This window comes from Pezoporus occidentalis, unplaced genomic scaffold, assembly GCF_034315485.1.
Source record: "Pezoporus occidentalis ecotype Australia unplaced genomic scaffold, CSIRO_AGI_Poc_V1 ctg254, whole genome shotgun sequence".
In the NCBI taxonomy this organism is placed as follows: domain Eukaryota; kingdom Metazoa; phylum Chordata; class Aves; order Psittaciformes; family Psittacidae; genus Pezoporus; species Pezoporus occidentalis.
Window position 1 is genome coordinate 692,217 of NW_026914437.1, and position 20,694 is coordinate 712,910.

The window sequence follows — 20,694 nt, forward strand, 5'->3', positions numbered from 1 at the left end:
TTCATAAATAATGTGAAATATTTCAACCATTATATAAATTGCAGAGTCAATAAAACTCTTTTTTTTGTATCAAGATGAAAAACCTCAATGCATATCTGTTTAAAAACAAAAATATATATATTACCCTGAAATTTGGGCCATCATTGAAAGCATTATAGTCCTTCAGTAACGCCACCATTTCATCATTTCCATGATGAAGCTTACATCGATAGTAATGTGCACATGTACCACCAGAAACTCAATGGGAAGTATGGATCGAAGTTCTAACATCTCACACTGTTTCCAGCAGCAATCTCATTTGTCAAGACAACAGGAGAAGAGAAATCATTTTGGAATAACCTTTTGTTAGACTCTTGATTTTTCCAGTGTTGTAAGCCACAGTGCCTTTTCATCTGCACTGTTGTGTATTACAGGTTTAACAAAAGAGAACCGCCTGCATGGAATAAGCAACATAATATTTAAAAACCCCTTTTAAGCAACCCGCACATAAGGGAAACAAAACCACAATGATCCAAGGACTATTTCCAAGAGTGCCAACAGCTTCAAGATGGTTTTTATTACACAAAATAACTTTACAATTGAAAAGTATCAACCCTTCAGTTGAACAAACAGAATTGATAACTTCATTACTTGAGGACCGTCCTAGCCTAGAAGTTGAGGTTCCCAAACCACAAGTAGACACATTACCTAACCCAGCCTGACTCTGTTTTCATACCTCAGTTCATTGAGATGTACTTTCCAAATCTGGGTAACAAGGTTTCTAGATACATGATTTAAAAAATATTATTGGTCAGAAACAGTGGTTAATAAACCAGTCAGGAGTGGTGGCCACTTTTCAACAAGAATTACCATGCTGATTTTAGATGAGTTTTTCATAACATAAAGATGCTCATGCCTTCCTACCCCTTTATGTTATGGCACTGCAACGCGATCCTAATTTGGATGTCCAAAAGAAGGTCTCGGCCATTTTAAATAACCTGGTCCCTTCCAACCTGGTATTTTTATGACTTTAGAATAACCCCTTTAAAATGCTACTCAGGATGAACATTAATTTTAATTATAAATATTGAGTTTCTAAGTGAGATGCTATTATTTCTGACAGCAGAGTTTCAAGTAATGGTTACTATGAAAATATGAATACATTCTAGAAGACAACCAGAAATGTGCAGCTGCTATTTCTCCATCAGTAATGAAATCGTGTGATTTGTAAAACACTACATTGTTATTCTGCCTTGCAGCTGACTGAGACAAAAGTGTACATGCTTTAGAAACATAAAATAGAGCAAATGTTTGTAAGTCTAGTAACTTCTTGGTTTTATACCAGAGCAGGATAGAACACATACCTTTCTTCCCCCTGTGTTTATGCGAAGTGGAGTTAGGAAGGGATCAAAAATCATATGGCTGGTTTCAATATTGACAGGTGACTGTCTTTTCCCAACAGAGCAAAGATTCCAAGCTGAGTTCACCAAACCCCAAAAGGAGGGAACTGCAAAATATAAAGAAGTGCAAGTTTAAGAAAAGTCTGGAAAGATGAGAGAAATACATGCAGGGCAGATGGCTAGATGATTAAACTTGTCATATTGTCTGCTCACACACACTGAAACTGAAAACAGGCAAAATCACCTAATATTTGAAATGTAAAACTTCATGCACAAAGACCAAAGCATATTGTTTCATATGGTTTTGTATCCAAATAGAAGGTTGATTGTGGTTTTTTTCTTTTGAAGGTATCTAGATGTAATCCCACATCCAACCATAAGTAGCTCCTTTCCTGTTAGTATTACAGAATATTTACTGAGCAATAGCATTAGTCCTTTTGCTAATTTTGCACACATTCAGTGTGTCCATGGACTGAAACCATCCTATTCTACTCTACATTTTGAAAGTCTTCATATTTACAAGAAATCACTAAAACCCTCAGTATTATTATAAGGGAAACTCACATGTCGTGGTTCCAGAGAACAGGCCTGCTCTCTCTAGACAGGTTCTACTGATTTCTCTTCCATTCACCTAAACCTTTCTTTAGTCTAAGTTTTGATCTAAAAAAATGTTGTTGGAAAAGCCATACTCTGGTGGTAAAGGATAGTTCCTTCCCTACACGTGCTTGGAACATGGAAGTGAGTTACTTTCTGTACCCCTAACTGGAAAAAAAATGTGATGCAACACTATACTACTTCTTATCAGGTACCTGCAGGCTGAAAGTTATATTGCATCAGATCTGCAATTTATAGACAAGTACAACCTGAACTTCTCTTTGGGTGCTGAAAAAATTTCTTACTAAATGAGTAAAGAGCAAGTAACAAGGTACACAAAGGACACATTTATATTCGGGTCTCTACACTGTCCCTGTCTGAAATGTATAAGGTAACTTTGACTTTATCAGGATTATTCTGCAGTTTTATGTGGCAGGTGGAAATTTCAGTGATGCAAATGCTGATGCCTTTCTTCGCTTTATTCTTTTTACATGCTGCTAGAAGTTTTCATCATCTTTATCCTCAAACCATTCTTCTAATTTACAAACTATGTGACAAAGCCTGTAGACCTAGGCTGGGGAATGGGTTGTGCCTGACACCTGGGCAGGGGCTCAGGTGTTTTTCCCAGAGGGCAGAGCTGAAAACAACCCATCAGCTGCTCATTAAAAGCTTTTTGGTTGCAGTTGCTGGTTGTGTGCTGGGTTCTGCAGTGTGACTGCTTGGTTCTGTTTGTAGTTTTTGCTATTCTAATGGGAGCTACAGAGAGTTTTGGCTGCATTTGAACTTTTGGGCTGTAGTAGACTTAACCCAATGGGAAGATGCTCCCTGGAGGAGAGACAGGTGGAAGTGGCTCATCTTGGTGAGTGTTCTCCTATTGTGTTTTACAGGACAATTCAGTTCTTTCTGCCCTCAAAGTTTGAGTGTACTCAGGTATAAAACTTTGGTTGGGTTAATGCATAGCTTCATGTAAGATTTCTACAAAAGCAAATAAATGTTAAGGCTATTTTTAGGCTACTGCTTGCATGGCAAAACTTCAGCATGAGTGTCTACACAGAAGCTACGGAAGTGTTCTGCAGTTGTTGAGTATCTGCCTGAAATTCATAAGCTGTTGTCCACAGATATTATTTTTACTCCTAAGTATCTGAAAACTCAGTTTTTGGCTGAAGCTGCTTCTTTCCCTGTGCTGGCTTGTCTGCATCTACAGGTGCTACGCTTGCAGGTGAACATAAACAGCCCTGCAGGGATCCAAGTGATACAGCCACAACTGACATGTTACAGCTAGCAAACTTAGTTTCCTTGCATACAATTTGGAAGTAAACATGTGTTATTAATACTTTAAATTGACCAGTGAAATACCTTTTTCTAACACCTGACATGGACAAGCAAATCAGCTCACATGCAAAGTCCCAGAAGGGTGACTACTCTTTGCATGTGCTGCAGGAAATCTGTGAGGGATCACAGTGTAATGTTCTATGACTCTGGGAAAGCAAAGAGCAGCTTTGCACCCCATATAGCTATTTGCTATAGCACCCCAAAAGGCTAAAATGGCAGATGCCCACATCAAATCATGTCAGTAGTCTTTCATGGGTATAATAAACCCTGGTTGCATCCACCCCACAGAGGGTCAGATGGGAGGCCTTTAAATCAAGCAAAGCCTTGTGTGATAAGGAAAATGAACAGGCAGTATGGTCTTAAAAATATATTTGGCTTCTGTTTACCCTCCCAATGAATTCCCACTTCCACTGGGGACTTGCAGACTACAGAAGTTCCCAGAGTGTGCTAAATAATAGTGCTAATGCTTTGAAATGGGAATAAAGAAACGTTAGTGCAATTAAAAATAAAGCAGAGCATGCTTAATTATTTGTGCTTTTTCTTCAGAGAAATACCACAGGATCTTCAGTTTCTGTCAGAGAAAATCCCTGTTTATGCAGAAGCCTAAAATAAAAGTGTAGGTTAATTGAGGCAGCCTGGTTTCCCTGGATAAATCCCCCTGTGTTTTTATTAAAAAAAGATAAATTAATGATAAAAATAAATGAATGATGAAACTGTAGAGTTGTGGGTTCAAGAGGGAAAACATTAAAAGGGAAATCTGTGTCTTGAATGGTTTCCAGTATTATTAAAGAAGATCTGGGCAGAAGTACTCTTGATATTGGTAAAACAATTCTTTAGCAAGCTGTTTAAAAATAAACCAACTCGATCGGGTAAGTGCAATAAAATGGCAAGTTAAACAGGTTAGTCCCTTATGTTTAAGTTCATACGAGTTAAAGAGTTTGTGATGCAACTGGGTTGTCCCGGAAAAGCTTTACTGGAAAATAGCTGCTGTGAGAAGATCACAGAATCTCAGACTGGTTTGGGTTGGAAAGGACCTTAAGATCATTAAGATCATTCAGTTCCACCTCCCTGCCATGGGCAGGGACATGTCACAGTAGTCCAGGTTGCTCCAAGCCCTATCCAGCCTGGCCTTGAGCACTGCCAGGGATGGAGCATTTGCCACTTCTTTGGAACACCCAGTGTCTCACCACCCACACAGTAAAGAAATATTTCCTTATATCTAACCTGCTTAAGTTTAAACCCATTACCCCTTGTGCAGTAAAGCTATAGAAGCCCTTCCTGTAATATTTGACATCCCTGGCCAGACCCAGTTCTAACTGGGCCTTATCTTTCCTATACCTCATCACTAACTTCATGAACAACAAACACCCCTGTATTCTCCACAAGCCATCTGTCTTCACTTCCACCTTCTATAAGCTTTCTTTTTCCTTCTGAGTTTTCTCAGCAGCCCCTTATCCATCCATGGAGGCCTCCTGGCCTTCCTGCCCTGTTTCCTTCTTGTCGGCATGTTTTACAATGGTATTTCTGTTTTTGACAGGGAGCCCCTGCACTCTGTACACTGCCTGTCACACCAGCTGAGCACCAGGAAGTCAAGAAGGTGGAGCTCCAATACTGCGATGCTGCGCTGCAAAGGTTACACTTGTCACCTGGACATGTAAGTCTGTGTTGAAATCCTTGATTTCTTACATGCCTAGGGAGCTCATGCTAAGAATGTCTCCAGTGTGTGCTTGTTGCTAGGTCTGTTATGTCTGGCTAAACAAAGAGGAAGTGTAGCAATGGAAAACTTATCCCGGTGATTGGAGTGACTTTGCTTATGCTTCTTCAGCTGCAGGTTAATTAAGGCTGACTGACCTCTGACTGCACACCTAAGTTAACCAGTGGATGGGGATATTATGCAATATTAATATCTGATTACGTTTAATTAATGTAATTAGTGCTGCTGCTTAGATGCTCAAAGTAATAGAAAAGTATTCAGAATCATAATGGAAAAATCCAAGAAGGCTTCATGTAGGAAAGCAAGGCTTAAATTAAACACATGGCCTTAGTTAACTGTTTAGTCTAAACAGATGAGTGCACTGAACATAGGAAAACATATTAAAACACGTATTATGATTCCAGCTTAGCTAACAGACATGAGTCCACTAAGGGTCAAGTCATTAATGAAACAGTGTCTCACTCCCCACGATTGTGTTGGGTTTCCATTAAAATCTAGTTATGTATAAATGGGAATACACTGCATCTTTGTGTGTGTGTATTTCTGAAGCATTTTAGGCAGAAGCCTTGCTCCTGAGCTGTGCAGGAACTAGTTGGCATGCAGCTCACATACTACCTTACAATCTCATTTAACAAGGTTCTCTAGATATGGTTATACTACCAGAAGTTTCTCTATACTGATCATGTCATTTCTGCCTTCGTCAATAAATCCCTGTAAATTTACATTGCTTGAGAGCTGATTTGTTGCAAACATGTTACATAGAAATTAGGTGATAAGTTTTTGGCTGATCACTGTCGTGCCTTCCACCGTCTCATAACAGAAAGAAAATTGGATAAATCCAAACTTTATTTCCTCTATTTGTTGGCACATGGCAGACAAGAAACTTTGTGTGATACGATGAGGGGGACTGCTTATATTTTATACCTATACAAAAATCTCTGATGTCCTTATTCAGCCTCTATCTTATTGCAGCTGCTCTTTTTTTTTTTTTTCAATTTACTGGAAACAATTTATATTGAGATGTATGAAGATGCTCTAGTATCAGCATGACACAATAGAATGAGGGATTCTGATGGCTTTTGCCAAACCTATGCATAACAACAGTGAAATAATAGCAGCTAGAAGATAAAGCAAAGATTGAATGCTGTTCTCCTAGTGATGAGTACCAAGGATTTGCCAAAATAAACACAAGCTTCCCCTCTCCAGAGAAAAGCAGTGAGTGAACGCTGTCCCTTAAGGATGCCCTCCTGTGGGTACAGCAAACCTGCATTTAAGCATAATGGTACTGTCTGTAGCATGTGCTGATGGACAAGTCTGCCTCCATGCTGGGAGAGGAGGCAGTAGTTTTCCCAGCATGGGATCAGAGGTGCATGCTGTGTACATCTTAATGACTTTACCTAAGAAATAAAATGGTGCTAGACTCAAGAGGTCCAGGTCACGAAAGGGTTGTGGATGGTTAAGCGGTATCTCCTCATAACTTGTCTGGCTGTTGAGGGCTTATTTACATAAAAATGTCTCAGAGTTCTGTCCCATGCTCTGTTTCTCCATCTTGGTCTTAGCAAAGCCATGAAGAGTTTGTAGCTAGAATCCAGTTTTTATGGTGCTTATTTTTATAGGTGCTTATTTTTCCCAAGGTATCTGCTACTGGTCAGTGTCAATAATAGCAGATGGAGTCTAGTCAAGACAGTAAAGTTATTTATGTTGTTCTGCACTGAGACTGTGACTTCCTCTTTGAAGTTTGCTCAACTTCCCAGAGCACAGATTCTCTGAATTCAAGTTACTCTAAAGTTCATGTAAGCTTGTTTATGCAGCAGATCCTTGTTTATATATTTAAGCTTTAGCATCAGCCCTGGTGATAGCACAAAACACAATCAGATTGTATTTGTGCAGCAATTATTCTTGCCCTGTGTAATTACTGGTCCCTCAGATAAAATCTCAAGCTACTTTATTGAAGCTGGGAATTGAAACCACAGAGAGAATCAGCTATCTATGTACATCAATAAAGCAGTCCATTAATTATTTCCACCTACTCAACTTGAAGAAAATTACCATACTAATGCCTCTGGATAACCACACGACCTGCTCTGCTTCTACATAAAAGCCAAACGTAAAGTCATAGCAGCTTTGAGAGATAAATTGGGAACACCAAAGAAATAAGAGAGTACAGAATGGCATTCATGTAAGCAATTGGTCACAGAAATCTCCAGATTGCAGTAATATTAGACAGTATCACAATGGTTTCAAATTTGAGAACTGAAAGCATTCTGGTTTCTTTCCAAGAAGCAGAAAGTTGATAGCTGGAGTATATCCTCCAGAGTAAGACAGCATCGCTATTAGTGAAAAAATACTAAAAACTATTAAAATAGATCTTGAAACATATCAAAAAATGAAAATTGTGAAGAACTCTAGCAGCATCCTGTTACATACTGCTCATTCCATAGTTTTCAAATGTCATCTTCCCTCTGTATGAAGGGTTCTCAATGACAGGAGAAGTTCAACAACTGCACAGGCTAAACAAGAAAGAACAGAAAACTGAGAGAGGGAAATGAGAAGTTAAGATTCTGGGGAGAGATTTTCTCTCAAAACATGTTAGTTTCTTGCTATGCCTTTAACAGAAACATCTTGCAATACCCTCTTCAATTTACTTTTAAAATTATAGATGCTTATTTCTGCCTAATGAAACATTTTCTTCAATTAAGAGTATTACCTGGAAAGAAGTACTTAGCAATCACCATTAGTGACCACTAACCTTGCAAAGCTCTTCCTTATTTTAATCCACACATTTGGGATACCAGTGCAGAAAAAACTACCACTTCTTTCATTACACTGATTCCACCAGACTCATTCACTATTATAAATTACGTTAATCTTAGGGTAAAGAGCAGTTATACAACAGTATGTAATTAGCTTTTTCTCTCCCACACTGCTACACTCAAATACTACATTAATGTTTCCCCAAAATATAGGTCAGCTGTTTAAAAGGTACTCATAGATGCTTTTCATATTAGCCCTTCATTTTGCATCATTTGTATGGCAGGAGTAGGAAGGGGTGTATCTACAGGCAGAGGTATAGCCAGGTCTAAAACTAAGCTATTTCAGTAATGATCTTCTGGGGCCATGGTTACTACTGTTCTGAAAATACAATGTACTCCTTTCTCTCTGTATATCCTTTTGATTGGAATGAGTTTGGGGAAAACTGTCTTCATGTGTCATGTTAGTAACGTTGCTGATGTTGACGGGTTTAGCATAAATGTATCTCAAGAAATGGAAATGAAAACCAATTAAAGCGTATTTGGTTTAAGGGTCAAAAAGAAACTGGGATGTTTAGTGGAACTGGCGCAGATTGCTCATTGGAATGCTGGTCCTGGGTAAAGGAAATCCTTCTCGGTAAAAGAGCTAAAGACGAAAAAGGGGAGGGGATGAAGGCAACAGCTTCTTCTTTTCTCCACCCAAGGCACTGAGCATACACATGGGACTGGATCAGTGCCTGTATCTGCCATATGCTGGGCTCCCTTATTATGTCTGCCAATGCTTGGGATGCCTGTATGAGTAACAGGATGCATCGGTTACTTGCCAATCAGCTGGCAGTTTCTAATCAAGCCTGGTCAGGCCCTCAGTCATCAATTGCTGCCAGGGTTCAACAGAATCACCTCAAAGTGGGCAAAGAACACGTTGGCTATCACAGCTGAGGAAGTTTGCCTGACACTCATTGTAATTTGCGGGGTGGAAAAGAGGGAGAGTTTGGCCTGGATTTAAATGTAGACTGAAAGGGACAAAGACGAAATGCAAAAGAGCTGAGATGGTCGTTCTGTCCTTTAAATACAGCTTTGCACTGACATGCAGGAAACCCAGATTTGAGCTATTGTATGATCCCTGGAAGTAACCTTTCCTCTTCATGTTTCTTCATCTTTTGCTCTTCTGTTTGTGCTGTGGTTCATGATGTGAAAGTGGGCACTATGGCTGTTACTATTAAACTGTTCTGAGGCAGGGTGAGTGAGATCTAAGGTTCTAAAGAGGATCCAGAAGGACAGTGAAGAAAACTTCACATAGATGAAATGGAACACTGGAGAAAGTTGTTCAGAGAGAAGTAATTTGGAACTTATTGTTTTAAGGAAAGGAGAAAGACTGCCTATCTAGCAGATAATTTGAGCTCTGTTCTGTGGATTCAGCTTTATTTTAATGTCTTTGGGATACTATTGATCCTTTTGCTGAAAAGTATAAATGAAAGAAGAAAAAAAAAAACCAACCTACAGAAGACAGCATATTTATTTTATCAGAAGTGCTCATTCTGGCTATCCCAGTGCTTCACAGCATGCTGTTACTAAACCAAACATAACTCTCAGGTAGTGAGTTGGAATTTAACTACTTCTTGTCAAAGTCAGTATAGGTCTGCATATGGTTAGCACTTCCTTTGTTAGGATAAATAAAATAAAGCATCACATTCTGAAACTGCAGGGCGTTAAGGGATTCAGTTTGGACAAGGCAGGCACTGAAGCATGAGAGTTACATGTAAGGAGCACCCAGTAGGGGTTAACCAGTCCCATTCTCCAAAGCACTTGTGTGTGTGACAGCAGTCTCTTGAGAGTTTCTTGTAGCTATGTACTACACTGGTTTTCCACAAGACTCTTACAGCTAATGACAGCAAATAATGCAGAAATGTCCTGACTTGCAAAGACAAGTGAGGAGCAGCCAGAGAGTTCACCACTGCGTGCTGCAGTTCGTATCTGTAATGACAGTCCAAGACAGAAACACTGATGTTCTGTGCTCTTGTATTTTCTAGAGTAATCAGATTTCCCTGACCTCATTCCACCGGGCTCTGCCCCTGCCTGGGGATGCTGTTTCCACAGTGAGATTACCAAAGCTCTAACTTTGATTGTTCTTGGAAAGGCCAGAGGTCCTTAGGACAGCTGAGTAGATTGCATTTACAGGCTGGAAAGAAAGTTGTCTCGGCAATGCTGATGTCTTAGAAGTCCAATGTGGTGCTGCCAAGCCACAACTCTAAACAGTTTAGATGCATTACTACAAAATATTTTGGAGTGGAAAGAAACCCTGGCCTCTTGTCAGCTCTTGCATCAAATTATTCAGCTATCCAGTGAGTGATCTACTGCTTTTCCTAATGATAGTTACAGTCTCATGAGCTGGCATATCTGTTTTGAAAGAATCCAATCACCGCATCCTTGCTAACAGGCTGTACATGTTGTTCGTGGCACACCGTCTTTACAGATGGGCTGCTGCTGGGCACAGAAACCCACTTGATCGTTACCGGGGGAGGGGGGGGGGATTTTGCTCTCAAGTACCAAATGATTCATTTTAAATACTTCTGGGTTGTTTCTGCTACCCTGTGTGTACAACAGGCAGAAGTAGAACACATTTAGTGGTCCCTCTGACTTGGGATAGACCTGTTTGCATGGGAGTCCCAGTAGCTAAAGTAGAGGACTCTCACTTTCTCTCTTCACCCTTCCTCCTGATTGTCTGTATCTTGCTGTTCTCTACAAAACATGACAAACTCTTTGCACCAGAACTGCTGTCTGAGATGTAAGCGGATAGCTGAGTGCCAAGGTGTTCTTTTAGTTCATGCCACATGATCTGATTTCTGTCTTCTGTGTGCACACCACAGCACACCTACCTTGCATAGGAAATACGATGGTTTCCTATCCAGCAAATTCCTGCATTATGAATTAGCCGAATGCCAGGTGGTAACTGATGTAATGAGTGTAAGGCTGGGTATTATTATGGTTTTCAGAAATGCTGAAATGCATTCTCTGGATTCTCTGAAATTAGGGGTGAAAATAAAGGGAGATGGAAAAGGATTTCCTTTTTCTTGAAAAACTGGGCCACTTACATAATGTGAAAATTCTGTCAGTGCGGTGTCTGGTCCAGAAAATCCCATACAAACAACATAAATACTGAATACATTCTTAAAGAGGAAAGAAACTGCACTGGTGCAGGACTATCTGTACAACCCCTACAGACCAGAGAAGAAATGACATTATTCATCTTCACCAAATGGCTGGGGAGACATCTCGTGTTGTACACATCCTCCCTCTTCCAACTCCAAACCTGCTTCTGCTCATTAGAGACAGGCAGGTGGGTTTGTCCGTGGTCCCACTGGTTTTTGTGGCAAATGCAAGGCAGATACTACACACATTTTTGCATACCTATTATTCAAACAAGCTTTCTGGATTTAATATGGACTTGCCATTATTAGGAACTCCTCTCCCATTGGATTAATTGCCATATCTGTTGTTCAAATATCCTGAATTCTGTCTAATGGCAAGGTCATGTTTCACACCTTTTGTTCTATTAATGCATTCAGTTTTGCATTATGCTGTGAGTCTGAGCTTCCAAACAACCTTGCTGATCTTGCTGAGGCTGCTTTTGGAGAGATACAGCAAATGAAACTGCTGAGTTCTGCTGTCAGTGAGGAAACATTCTGCAAATATATTGGTTTTCACAAGGCTGTGAAGGTTCTTAAATACTCACGTAAATGTGTGCTTAATGATACCAGTAAGTGTTTTCTCATCTACTTTGAAGTTTGTGCATTTGCAGTCAAACACAGAGAAATGCTCTGCAGCATCCCGTCAGACAGGCTAACTGGGAAGGTTCTCAAGCTGTTTTTTTTCTGCAAACAACCCCCCCTCAAACCCCTCCACTCTCCCAGCCCCGCGAAATGCATCAGCAAGAATTGATGCAGGTAATGGACAAGGGGTGGGCTCTCCTCTTGATGTTAAGATAGGGTTTGGAAATGCGCTGCTCTGCTGCCATCAGTGCGTGAAAATAGAAGCGCATTGCCTTGATGTGGAAAGCCAACAGGAATAACTGAGTTGTGAATGTCAGGTGTGTACTCAAGGTTAGATCAAACAGCCATTGCAAGGGGAACCCTTTATTATTTCCAACTAGCTATTCCACAAACCATGACTGAAAAGCTGTTTAGCACAGCAGTAATCTTTCCAGAACCCTTCCTTAGCCAGCTGTTTTCTTAAGCTATGGGTATGCACGCATGTCTCATACTAGTGCCAATCACAGAGGACAAAAAATGTGCTCATCTGACCACTGCTGGCAGGTGGCAGAAATTTGTAAGGCAGTAACCATGTGCCATTTTCTTTCTGTGGCTTGTAATGACTTTTTTCATCTTGTGAAAAATGACAGTAGCAAGTACACCATTTATGTGAGAATTACATCAGTGCATGAGCATCATCCAATATGCAAGGCTCCACCCTGAAGCCCACTGCAGCAGCACCCACTGTTTTAGCAAGGCAGTTAAAGCCCAGTCAGAGATGTAATGCACAGAACACAGAATTGTAAAATCTAACAGAGGCACAAGACCATAATCTGCTTCCCAGTGTGTCAGGGAGAGAACAGAGGGCCAGCAGCTCTAGAACACTCCCAACAGCTTATTTCTCTCTGCCAGAGATTCTAAAACCTCAGAAGGAATGAACATCAATTGTTTCCAAGGGAGATGTATAAAAGGTAATGTATGTTGCCTTTCTGGCAGCAAAGATTCACCGGAAGATAGTGCCTTGGAGGCTTTATTACTTGTGACCTTCACACAGAACTGAACACACCTTATTTTCTGAATAATTTCAGCCTGTGGATACAGCATTTGATGGTCTTTCAAGCAGTAGAAGAATAAAATCACACCTTCCTTGAGAAAGAGGTTTCCGAAGGAAAGTATTAAATGGCTACATCCAAATGGAGTAGGACATTTACGGCTATGCATGTGGAAAAGGCTGCAAAGACTAAAAGTACCCTCTCAAAGATCCCAGCTCCTAAATTCTAACATTTATTACAAATATGATTATCAAATACACCTGATAATAAAAAAAGCCCCTTTGCCTAGAGGGAAAATCTGCAGCCTCATTATAACTGAGAATATAAATTGACCTCTGTGGTGCAGGCTTGATAACACGTCTAGAAATCAAAATATGAACAGAGTAATCCTGGAAACAGGACTAACTGAACTAGCTCATGGTAATTCCTTGGGCTTTGGAACTAACAGTTCTTCACCTTTCCTACCTGTTTTTTATTTCTCAAGAAAACATTTCTTCTGACTTAAATTTCCATTTGATATTTCGGTTTTAATTTGAATTAGGTGAATAAATATACTGAGGTAGACATTCTTTCTGACCCAACGAAGAAACTGTACCCGTCAAAATGCCATTTAGAACTATAACCAACTAGTTCTACATATTGGCCAGTGTTTTCCATCAGTGCACCAGGCTGGCTTTAACACTAGCAAAAACCAGAGTATGCGTTTTTAAACACAAAGTTTGTGCTCTTAATGAAAAAGTGAACACAAACTGTGCTAGTCATGAACACAACACTTATCTGTAACAGCCTCATGTGTTTCAGGTATATGGCAACGTGCTTTAGCATTATTTATGCACTTCTGGTAGAAATAATATCCAGAAGGCTTAGTAAGTACAGATTAGCAATCTTTAGTGTTCTTGCTTCTGTTTAAATATCCTCTAACACAAAGCTACCACAGCTAAGTCAGTAACCATAAATCCTATTAAAATTGCCGTGTAGATGAAGCTTACTCTCAGTGGGTTTTTCCAGTATGACCTGGCCAAATAAAGGAAAGTAAACACCAGGCTTACAATCAAAATTGTCTTTCTTTCCAGTTTACTTAACTGAGGTTCTGCACTGTTCCAACCACACAGGAAATGGAATGATTTTTTGGAGACATGATAGGAGAAAAAGGATTTACTTTTTTTTCCTTTAAGCAAAGCTTTCTATCTTGATCTCTCACAACAATACATACAATGACCTTTCTGTGTGAGCTTTAAGAAATGTATTTCAAGAATCAAACCAATTCAGTTCCTAGCCTGCATTTCAAGCAGCTGTATAAATTTTGCTGAACTGTAACGGTCCACGCTGAAATAAAAATCCCTCTTGGTTTGCATTCATGTTAACAGAAGAGCAACAGTGGCTTAGCAACAAGCTGTGTGCAGTGACTAAACTTATTTCAGTCTGTGTGCCTAGCTTCTTTAACAGAAAAGACTGAATATGGAAAGTGCTTATTACAGATATATTTAAGTAAAAAGTTGAACAGGAATCACAAGACCTTAGCAAAACAAAACAATACTTCTTGTGGCTAGTGTTAGCAACATTGTCTTCCTAATTCCTGTTATCTTCGTAATAGCTATTTAATTGTGGTGCACAAGAAAAGGGTAAAGTCTGAGTCCCGCAGTTAGGTGATTGTCACTGGAAGCTTCATCTACATCAATAGTGATGCTTTTCCTTTGTTCTGCACTATTAGCTGTTGTCAGCCAGGGTAACGGATATATCTATTATGCTGCCAAAGGAAACCAGCAGAGCAGTATAATGACAATTCCTGGAGCACTTATAACCAGCCTACTACCTAATGTACAAGAGGACTATTAATTTATTTTCTGTAGCATTAACTGTGGCCAATTTAATAACAAAATGGTCTCTATACATCATTTCCTGGGACTTGGCCCAGTGATTTGCTCTTCAGTTGTAGGATGTGAAGTTATAGTTTTGCTATATTTGCGTGTTCAGCACCAGAACAGTGACTGGTGTTCAAGTTACTCCACTGACTTGCTACGATTGTCACAGAATCATAGAATGGTTTGGGTTGGAAAGGACCTGAAGATCATCCAGTTCCAACCCCCTGCCATGGGCAGGGACACCTCACACCAGACCATGTCACCGTTGTCATTTTTCATAACAATCACTCTTTTGAACCTCAGTGTGAGGATTTCAGTGGCAACACATCCCAAGCTTGAAAATCTTAACAGCTTTAAAAGGAACCAAATTGAGCACTGACTATTTCCTAACAAGAAAGAAGTAGCGAACAACAGCATATTATCTGGCTTTGCCGAAAAGAGTTTACTCTTGGTGATTCAGAATGGATGTCTTACAGGTTGTTTTTTGGGTGGAAAAACATCCAGTTTTAGATCATCTGAAGTTCCCTCCTGGTTTTGTGTGTGTTTCAAAAAATTCTCATCATTTCTTAAGTAAAATGTGCTTTCACATTTGTTTTCCCCAGCAAAGCCACAGTTACCAAGTTATGCCTTTCTCATCTGGCTGAAACATTTATATTAAAGTACAATTAGTGCTTGTAGTTAAGTGCCTCCCTGAATTAGATACAGTCTGAATACATATCACTTGCCAAAAAATGCATTATCACATCTAATTCCGAATTTATGCTTCATGTCTTTTAAAACCCCTGAAGTTCGCCCAAAAGTAACTTTTCCTTTTTGGCATGTTTCATGCATGTTCAATTTTTGCTATGTAGCACATAAAAACAAAGTTGCAGATGGCTGAGAAAGAATCTGTACTTTTGCTCACACAATTGAGTTTGCCCATTTTCAGTTTCTCTTCCTTCGAAAAACACACTCCAATTTGCAGGATGAAAGCCTCCACAAACTGTAACCTTTGGGAAATCCCATCTGAAGTTTCTTGCTGCCACCACTGGTGGAAGGAATTTGTGATGCATTTTAAATCAAAAGTTCTTATGAAATGCTGCCTGGATAAAGCAGTTCAGATGGACCTGCCTGGGTTTCTCCACCGATCATGAAGTCTCCAGTTCTAGGATCTTTGAAAAAGTAGGAAGCACAGTTTTTGTAGCTTAGTGAAGTTTCCTTATGCTCTCTTTTCCCTGAAGTAACACTCAAAACTCCTTAAAAGTCTGAAAATACTCTGTAACTCATTAAGCAGATGAACTTCATTTTCTGCATTACTTCAAGGCAACCGCTACTTTTCATAGGCTGAAAACTCACATTTAAAACAGGTGTTAACAGTATTAAAACCCCAATACGTGTTGATGGACTCAGTCTTTCTCCTGGGAGTTATAAATTATGTGCATTTCAGAGATGGCTTTTCAACACATCCATTACCTATCTCCTTCTAACTGCTCATGAGTTGCACTTCCTGGTAAAATCATGCTTGGTCCCTCTGTAACAGAAGAGACTATGCTTCTGCTCAGATTTTCACACTCATGTAAAACCAGTTGCAGATTAAACCCTGGACCTTGAAAACTCATTTGGGTGTTGCAAAGCAATGGACTCCCATCCAATGAGAAAACTGCCTAACGAGGACACCCAAACCTAGGAGAAGATAATTTCCATTTCAGAGATCTGAAATGAACTCCCACTGGATCACTGTCACAATTTGCTTTCAGGTAACATGTAAAATTTTGGGTGAATTCTGCCACTCGCTAGCCAGTATAAAGAAGAAAACTCACCTTAATATAAGATACACAGGATATTCTTATTTAGTTTCTTTCTAAGCTTAATATTATATGTTTAACTTTTTTTGTATCTAAAGTGCATGAGAATTTGACTGTAACAAACCATCTATTAGGCAACTTTTGGTGCATTACTCTGACAGATGAATGCAGATAGCTTGTGCAATTCTGTCTGCTCTTATACTTACATACTCGTCTCTTCCCTAACTCAGCTGTAAAAAGTAGTAACTGACAGGATGCTCTGTAGTTAACATTTAGTAACACGCTCATGAGATAAAAAAGTCTTGAGATGGAAGTGTGGAAACTCAGAAGTACATTAAACTTCTCAATCTGCACATTTAGCTATTTTGTCCTTAATGAGGTTTAATTAAAAAATATGAAATTCCTGAGTTTGTCAAACAAGTTTTTAAATTCTTCTTTTTCCTAGTTCTTACCATCCCCTGTACATCAGCATCACACAATTGTAAAGAAGCCCTATTAAATTTTGCATTAGAAAACAAGTTCCACAGATCCTGAATTTGTCAATGACTGTTCTGGCCAGTGATTGTACAGGAGCAGGATGCACCGGACACAATACATAAATTAATCAGGTTTCTTTACACTCCTTAAACAAGATGATATCAACATTTTGGGCTTAAGCTCAACATTAAAGAAGACATAAAATTAAGGCAGCTTCTCTGAAATTCTGCTATAAGAGAACAGCACCTTAGGGCCTAATACTTGCCACGGCTTTTTAGAGAGCAGAATACACAAACCTTCACAGGCATGTTTCTAATCATCACTTTCACCTGTTGCCTTGACTTTTCCAGAAGGAAAAGAAATCATGATTTCAAATTCCTCTACTTTGGATCTCTGAATCTGGGTGACTCCATACTGGGGAAACTAGGCAGGCTTCTTCAAATGTTTTCTTCATTACCAGAATGATCATCCCCTCTTAAATGCTGACAGAATCTGTCATTTTCATCTGCCCATTATTCACTGTATACATCATGCTAGTTAAAATTAACACCAATGCTTGCTTGCAGCTTGTCCTTTAACACACGCAAGCCTGTCAGTTCTTCACATTAAGATACATTTGCTGTTTTCAAAATTCATTCAAGCTGACTACTAATTCTACAGTCCTTGACTTCATAGGCAGTATAAACTCCTAAATGGTAATTGAGTCATCTTTCCATGAGCTGAAAAAGAGAGCGAAGTATGATGCTGCCAGCAGCGTGCTGTTTGCTCAGCAGTAAAGTTTATGGAGTACCGCTTTATTCACACAAATTATTAGGTTCAGTACAGGTGGTAGGGAGATGACACACAGTCATGATGTACAGAAAATCCATACCCATTATCCAGCAGCATCTCCTAGCCTTGAGATCTGTGAATTTACAGCTGATTTTTGAGCTATAGCCCACAGTGACATTCAGCATGAAGCTTATGTCATTCCTCCTGTGCAGGGCATAAAGCTCACAAGTAGAAAAGGTCGGCAGGAGGATCTGTTTCGCATTTTTTGGATTACTATTAAAACTTCTGACACAACAGGGGTTTTCTGCCAATGTTACTATTAGGAGTACAGATGGGCAATGAGAGAGCTTTCTACATGTCTCCTCACTGCAAGTGCCCTATTCTCTACAGTGAATTGCATGAACTACTTATTCTTTTGGTTTTGAGTATGCCCAGATCATTCATAAGTCAACAGTTTGCTGCCAGCTTTTCATATCATTGACAAACCCAGTCACTGCTGAAAACTATCCTCATAACTAAGTCTTCTGTTTCCATTTTGAAGCACTTCTTGCATTAGCACTTTTCACATCATGTATTGTCTGCTCATTTTTCTGATCCATCTTTTATTTTGAATGTCACCAACAGCATCTGAGATACTGAATTACAAAGCAGTTCTTCTCTCTTTGTTGACTTTAGTGCTTAAAATGGCTGAAAGCCTGAGTGCCCCTTTGTTCTTACAAACCAGATTTTGTGCAGACGCTGTACTCTTCCTTTCAGATGATCTTTACTTTATTTTAAATAGAAGGTAAAAGGATAAAGTATGATTTAAACTTTATCAGCAGCTTTAAACTAGTTTTTCTTCAATGTGGATGTAACTCATTTTATGCTCCTTAAAGAGATGCACTTTTACCACCCGTGAGGCATCTGCACAGCACTGAACTCCTGAAAACCTGCCACCCTTATACCAGTTCTGATAACTAATTATATTGTGCCATTTTCTGTTGTTAAAACTCTTACCAAAAACATGGAAGGCAGAAATACTAACTCTAAGGAAAAGGCTCCAAACTGGTGAAGCTCTGTTTAAATTAGCAGAGTTGTGCTGACTTACTTAAAAAGTGATGGGTTGCTTCTGCGCTATTTACTGCTTTTAAAGTCCAACTTAGCCTTATCCATCTAATATCTTTTTGCTAAATCCTCAGATGGCACTATTTGGCGAACATACAGCATAAATATCATTCCTCCTTACATAGTGCTTGATAGACCCAGATTCTCTCGTTCTCAGAACTTCTGGTTGATGTCTCTTTGCTTTCATGTATTGTGCTGCGCTTCATAATCCTCACTTGTCCTCAATTGACTTGGTGACAAATTCAGTGCTAGAGCTCCCCAACACAATGACATCACTTTGAAATCAGCCTTGGCTGGTTTCATCCTGTGAACTGGGGCACTGAATGGTTATGACACTTTTTATTTCCTTGGATTTCACATACTCCAGATAATAGGAATAATTTTCAAAAGGCAAAGTAAAGAACAGAGCCTATTCAGGTAGAGTCCAGTGTGACTTGCACGTGCTCTTCTGTCCCCCAGTACATGTTTCTGAATCATCTACAGTTCTAAATACCTTTTAAACAAAATGTGTTGGGACTCCTGAAATTGTCATGCCCTTGCTGTGTAAAAACTGTATTCCTCTGATGTCTCAATTTATTTTCTTCTGTTAAGATTAAGAAGAAATATATAAAAAAATCTATACAAAAAGCATGCTCTTCTGGTTGCTTTATAACATCATTTATCTTATTCGGATTCTTCTGACAGCTTGTAATGCTTCCAGAACTTTCAGAGAATTTTTCAACAGCTCAATCTCCTCCCGGGTGTCACAGTCTGGCCTCAATTCTCCCAGCTGAAACATGGCCAAGTGTTTTGAGGAGCAGCAGAGATTTATTTCAGAAGAGTTAAAGGTGGAATAAGCAGCATCAGGCTGCCTCCCCCTTCAGCAGTTATGTAAGGTTGAGCCTGGCTCTTCTGAAGTTTCCTAGGTGAGGTTGGCCACAGGTTCCAATGAATGTGATATAATACCAAACATTGTTTTCTCAGCTTCTGAGAAGCAAATCCCTCAGCTGCAGAAAGGAAAAAAATTTGGAAACCTTTGTCTCTTTGTCTCTTTCTGGAGTGAGAGAAAGCACAAGGAGAACTAGCAGCAGCTAATGGTACAGTTAGGGTTGCCCATTGTAACTGAGGGTGAGATCCTTGTTACACCAAGAAAAGCACTGACCACAATAGGAAAATGTTCTTCAAAACCAAAGCAGAAATGAATTTAGCATCCTTATTTTTTTGACTAATAGAAATACCTCTATGTCAATCTGTGATTAAAGTTAGTATGTAAAAATGTGTCTGAAAACACATGAATACGTCATTTATAGTTACTGGTCAACAACTTGATTGATCCTAAAGACATCATCAAGAAAGTGATAAGAAATGTAACTTCTTTCTACCACTGTACACTAATTAAACTGTTTGGTGCGGAGATCAGCATAAATAAGGAATTAGCAAACAATGATGTGAGCAGAGGATGATTTGTAATATCAGCATATTGATGCACTGGGCTCAGATCTGGTAATTTGATTGGCAGCGCTTTATTAAGTTTTGGCAGCATTTAAGTAGACTGGGAATGCTGTTCTGAAGCTCAACCACATTAATCTAAGCTCCAGCTCTCATTAATACTGATGAGTGAAGGCAGTTAATTGAATTATGTATGAAGTACTGCTGATTAAATATTTCACTCCTTGCTATAGAATTAACTCTGCTTTATTAACAGCCACTGTTGTCTCTAATAGTGAATGTCAGAGGGACCTTTTCTCAGCATCCACTTTCTCTTTTTTTTTTACCATCTGTTCAGGTTGCTTCTGTATGTACCCATCGATTTCTGCTTGCACTGGCCTTTGAAAGTAATACTTCTGCTTTACCCAAATGTTGGTGTGATGCTGTAAAACTTACATTCCTTATAGGAAAAGCTTCAATTAAATCTTCCAATTAATTTTTCTCATTGACAATAGGAAAAGATTCCCCATAGCACATCCTTTTGAGTGATGAGTCTTAGGAAAGACTATTTTCATTTTATTCTGTTGCTGATTTATACATTCTACCTTTTCCTACTCTTAAATTATTGCTCAGAACACCAGAGACACACTGTTAATGAGGGAAAGGAAAAATCCAGACACAAAATCCCAGGTTACAAAGAAACTGTAAAGCCAGGCTTT

At 39.3% G+C, this 20,694-nt stretch overlaps 1 protein-coding gene and 1 long non-coding RNA gene across 3 annotated transcripts in view; one reads left to right on the top strand and one right to left on the bottom strand.

Moving 5' to 3' along the window:
- LOC134166180 (uncharacterized) overlaps positions 1 to 8,124 on the top strand; it is a 196,422-nt gene extending 188,298 nt beyond the window's left edge. Inside the window, exons 4-5 of the long non-coding RNA XR_009965792.1 lie at positions 4,843 to 4,959; positions 7,492 to 8,124. This is a non-coding gene — a long non-coding RNA (uncharacterized LOC134166180). The remainder of the gene's footprint in view (positions 1 to 4,842; positions 4,960 to 7,491) is intronic.
- CA10 (carbonic anhydrase 10) overlaps positions 1 to 20,694 on the bottom strand; it is a 192,206-nt gene that overhangs the window by 116,468 nt on the left and 55,044 nt on the right. For both annotated transcript variants that reach the window (XM_062623580.1, XM_062623579.1), the window contains one exon: positions 1,344 to 1,486. In XM_062623580.1, coding sequence (XP_062479564.1) covers positions 1,344 to 1,486 — 143 coding nt within the window. The remainder of the gene's footprint in view (positions 1 to 1,343; positions 1,487 to 20,694) is intronic.